A 3,792-nucleotide genomic window follows, 5' to 3' on the forward strand; every position below is an offset into this window, starting at 1 on the left:
CTAGGATTCTCTGCGTGTTTTTGTGAAAGCCACATATTGACCGACGGCTTTGCTCGCGGCGTCCCTGACCTCCCTGTTTCTCAGGCTGTAGATGAGGGGGTTAACCAGGGGAGTCAGGACGGTGTAGCAAAGCGAGAGCACTTTCTTTAGCACTCCCAGTGTATCAAGTGTTGATAGCATGGAGACACTCAGTAGGGTCAGGTAGAAAATGGTCACCATGATGAGGTGAGAGGAGCAAGTGGAAAAGGCCTTTTGCCTCCCGGTGGCGGAAGGGATTCTCAGGATGTTACCGATGATACACATGTAGGACGTCTGGGTTAGGAGGAATGGAGGCAGGGTGAATACACAGGCTAGTATGAAATTCAGCACTACGATAAGGTGTGTGTCCCCGCAGGAAAGCTTTAACAATGGGACGGGATCACAATAGAAATGGTCGATTTCATTTGGGCCACAGAATATAAATTGGGACATGAACAATAACACGTTGGAAACAGCCAAAGAACCGTTTAACCAGGACCCAGCAGCCAACTTGAGACAAAACCTGGTACTCATAAGAGCTGAATAGCGCAGGGGTTTACATATCGCTAAATACCGATCATAAGACATCGCTGCTAGGAGATAGCATTCGGTAGCTGCCAGAGAAGCAAATAAATACAGCTGTGTGATGCAGCCACCCACTGAGATGGTTCTGTCCCCAGTCAGGAGACTGGCCAGTATCCTGGGCAGGATGGTGGAGGAGTAGCAGATCCCCAGGCAGGACAAGTTCCCCAGGAAGAAGTACATAGGGGTGTGGAGGCTGTTTCCGGCCACGGTTGCGATGTAAATCACAAGAAACATCTGTTTGAGTGATTGATTGGATCCAGGTGGGGCTAATTGCGGGGGCGGGGCTTTGAGGGGTAAGAGCAGGGGGGGGGCAACTGCCCCAGCCTTATAAAAGGCAGCCAGCTGCGAAGCAGCTGAGCAGCGAACAGAGGGGCGGCTAACAGAAGGAGGGAGTTTGCCTGGGAGCTGTCTCAGGTGAGTGCTAAGTGAGTGCAGCTGTGTGGGGAGTACCTGGGAGACCAGGTGTGTGACTGGTGCAAGTACAGCTGACTGTGGGTGGGTGCTTGTGACTGGTGCAGTTACAGGCACCATTTTGGCAGAACAGAGGGGCGGCTAACAGAAGGAGAAGGAGGGAGTTTGCCTGGGAGCTGTCTCAGGTGAGTGCTAAGTGAGTGCAGCTGTGTGGGGAGTACCTGGGAGACCAGGTGTGTGACTGGTGCAAGTACAGCTGACTGTGGGTGGGTGCTTGTGACTGGTGCAGTTACAGGCACCATTTTGGCAGTTGGGGGTTTGTCTGTTTGAGTGATTGATTGGATCCAGGTGGGGCTAATTGCGGGGGCGGGGCTTTGAGGGGTAAGAGCAGGGGGGGGGCAACTGCCCCAGCCTTATAAAAGGCAGCCAGCTGCGAAGCAGCTGAGCAGCGAACAGAGGGGCGGCTAACAGAAGGAGAAGGAGGGATTGCCTGGGAGCTGTCTCAGGTGAGTGCTAAGTGAGTGCAGCTGTGTGGGGAGTACCTGGGAGACCAGGTGTGTGACTGGTGCAAGTACAGCTGACTGTGGGTGGGTGCTTGTGACTGGTGCAGTTACAGGCACCATTTTGGCAGTTGGGGGTTTGTCTGTTTGAGTGATTGATTGGATCCAGGTGGGGCTAATTGCGGGGGCGGGGCTTTGAGGGGTAAGAGCAGGGGGGGGCAACTGCCCCAGCCTTATAAAAGGCAGCCAGCTGCGAAGCAGCTGAGCAGCGAACAGAGGGGCGGCTAACAGAAGGAGAAGGAGGGAGTTTGCCTGGGAGTTCGCCTGCGGAGAGAGCCCACTGCAGGGCCTTTCAGGCATTGCTGAGGAGGCTCTCAGAGCAGAGATATGGAGATGGAGCGATCTGTTGTTGTCACCTGCACTGGGTGTGCTATGTTTGTCTTCCTCCCCCAGGATAGAGATGACTTCATCTGTACCAAGTGCAGGCTGGTTGCCTTATTGGAAGAGAAGGTTAAAGGACTAGAGGCCCAAATGTCAACCCTGCGGTGCATTACAGAAAACAATGTCTTTCTCCATCAGGCACAGGCAGAGGGTAAGCAAGATTCAGAGAAGGCCGGGCAGGCGAAAATGAAGAACGGGGAAGGAAATTGGCAGCATGTGACCTCCCGAAGAAAGAGAACCCATGTGCCCACCATGCAGATAGAAGTAAGGAATCGTTTTCATCCTCTCTGCACAAGTACTACGGCGGAGAATGATTTGGAGGACCCTTCAGAGGGAATGGATCAGAAGGAGACCCATTTGATCAGAAGGCAAGGGATGCATTCTCCTAGGGATGGGGGTTCCACGACCACCATTCCCAAGAGGAAGAGAAGGGTGATGGTGGTCGGGGACTCCCTCCTAAGGGGGACGGAGTCATCCATCTGCCGTCCGGACCGGGAAACTAGAGAAGTGTGCTGCTTGCCTGGAGCTAGGATTCGGGATGTGACGGAGAGACTGCCAAAACTTATCAAGTCCTCAGACCGCTACCCCTTCCTGCTTCTCCACGTGGGCACCAATGACACTGCCAAGAATGATCTTGAGCGGATCACTGCAGACTATGTGGCTCTGGGAAAAGAGATAAAGGAGTTTGAAGCGCAAGTGGTGTTCTCATCCATCCTCCCTGTTCAGGGAAAAGGCCCAGGTAGGGACCGTCGCATTGTGGAAGTAAATGCGTGGTTACGCAGGTGGTGTCGAAGAGAGGGCTTTGGATTCTTCGATCATGGGATGTTGTTTCAGGAAGAAGGACTACTAGGAAGAGACGGGATTCATCTAACGAAGACAGGGAAGAGTATCTTCGCAGACAGGCTGGCTAACCTAGTGAGGAGGGCTTTAAACTAGTTTTGACGGGGGACGGGGACCTAAGCCCGAAGGTTAGTGGGGAAGAGGGACACCGCAAGGAAGCAGAAGGAGGAGGGGGCAGCAGGGGAGGCCTCCCGATTCATACTGTGAAAGTAGGCCAGTCGGCTACTTATCTCAAGTGCCTGTACACAAATGCAAGAAGCCTGGGAAACAAGCAAGAGGAACTGGAAGTCCTGGCACAGTCAAGAAACTACGACATGATTGGAATAACTGAGACTTGGTGGAATAACTCTCACGATTGGAGCGCTGTCATGGATGGGTATAAACTGTTCAGGAAGGACAGGCAGGGGCGAAAGGGGGAGGAGTTGCACTGTATGTAAGAGAGCACTATGACTGCTCTGAGCTCCAGTATGAAACTGGAGATAAGTCAGTTGAGTGTCTCTGGGTTAAGCTTAGAAGCAAGAACAATAAGCGTGATGTCGTGGTGGGTGTCTGTTACAGACCACCAGACCAGGAGGATGAGGTAGATGAGGCTTTCTTTACTCAACTGGGGAAAGTTTCCAGTTCACAGGGCCTGATTCTCATGGGAGACTTCAATCACCCTGACATCTGCTGGAAGAGCAATACAGCAGAGCACAAACAATCCAGGAAGTTTTTGGAGAGTGTCGCTGACAATTTCCTGGTGCAAGTGCTGGAGCAACCAACTAGGGGCCGTGCTTCTCTTGACCTGCTGCTCACAAACAGGGAAGATTTGGTAGGGGAAGTAGAAGTGGGTGGCAACCTAGGCAGCAGTGACCATGAGATGGTCGAGTTCAGGATCCTGATGAAAGGAAGAAAGGGGAACAGCAGGATACGGACCATGGACTTCAGAAAAGCGGACTTTGATTCCCTCAGGGAACTGATGGGCAGGATTCCCTGGGAGGCTAATATGAGGGGGAAA

At 52.8% G+C, this 3,792-nt stretch overlaps 1 protein-coding gene across 1 annotated transcript; it reads right to left on the reverse strand.

Annotated features, from left to right (window-relative positions):
- Positions 1–621, reverse strand: LOC137146371 (olfactory receptor 226-like). The gene has a single exon (XM_067537627.1). The coding sequence runs from the start codon at positions 604–606 to the stop codon at positions 1–3; it is 606 nt and encodes a 201-aa protein (XP_067393728.1). The 5' UTR covers positions 607–621.
- Between the last annotated feature and the right edge of the window lie 3,171 nt (positions 622–3,792).

The sequence above is a fragment of the Emydura macquarii genome, unplaced genomic scaffold, assembly GCF_026122565.2.
Source record: "Emydura macquarii macquarii isolate MOO-44397 ecotype Brisbane River unplaced genomic scaffold, CSIRO-AGI_Emac_v2 contig_439, whole genome shotgun sequence".
Classification (NCBI taxonomy): Eukaryota; Metazoa; Chordata; order Testudines; family Chelidae; genus Emydura; species Emydura macquarii.

Bases quoted from the DNA above. Each gene is read 5' to 3' on its own strand.
- LOC137146371 (XM_067537627.1), bottom strand. From the start codon at position 606: ATGTCTTATGATCGGTATTTAGCGATATGTAAACCCCTGCGCTATTCA.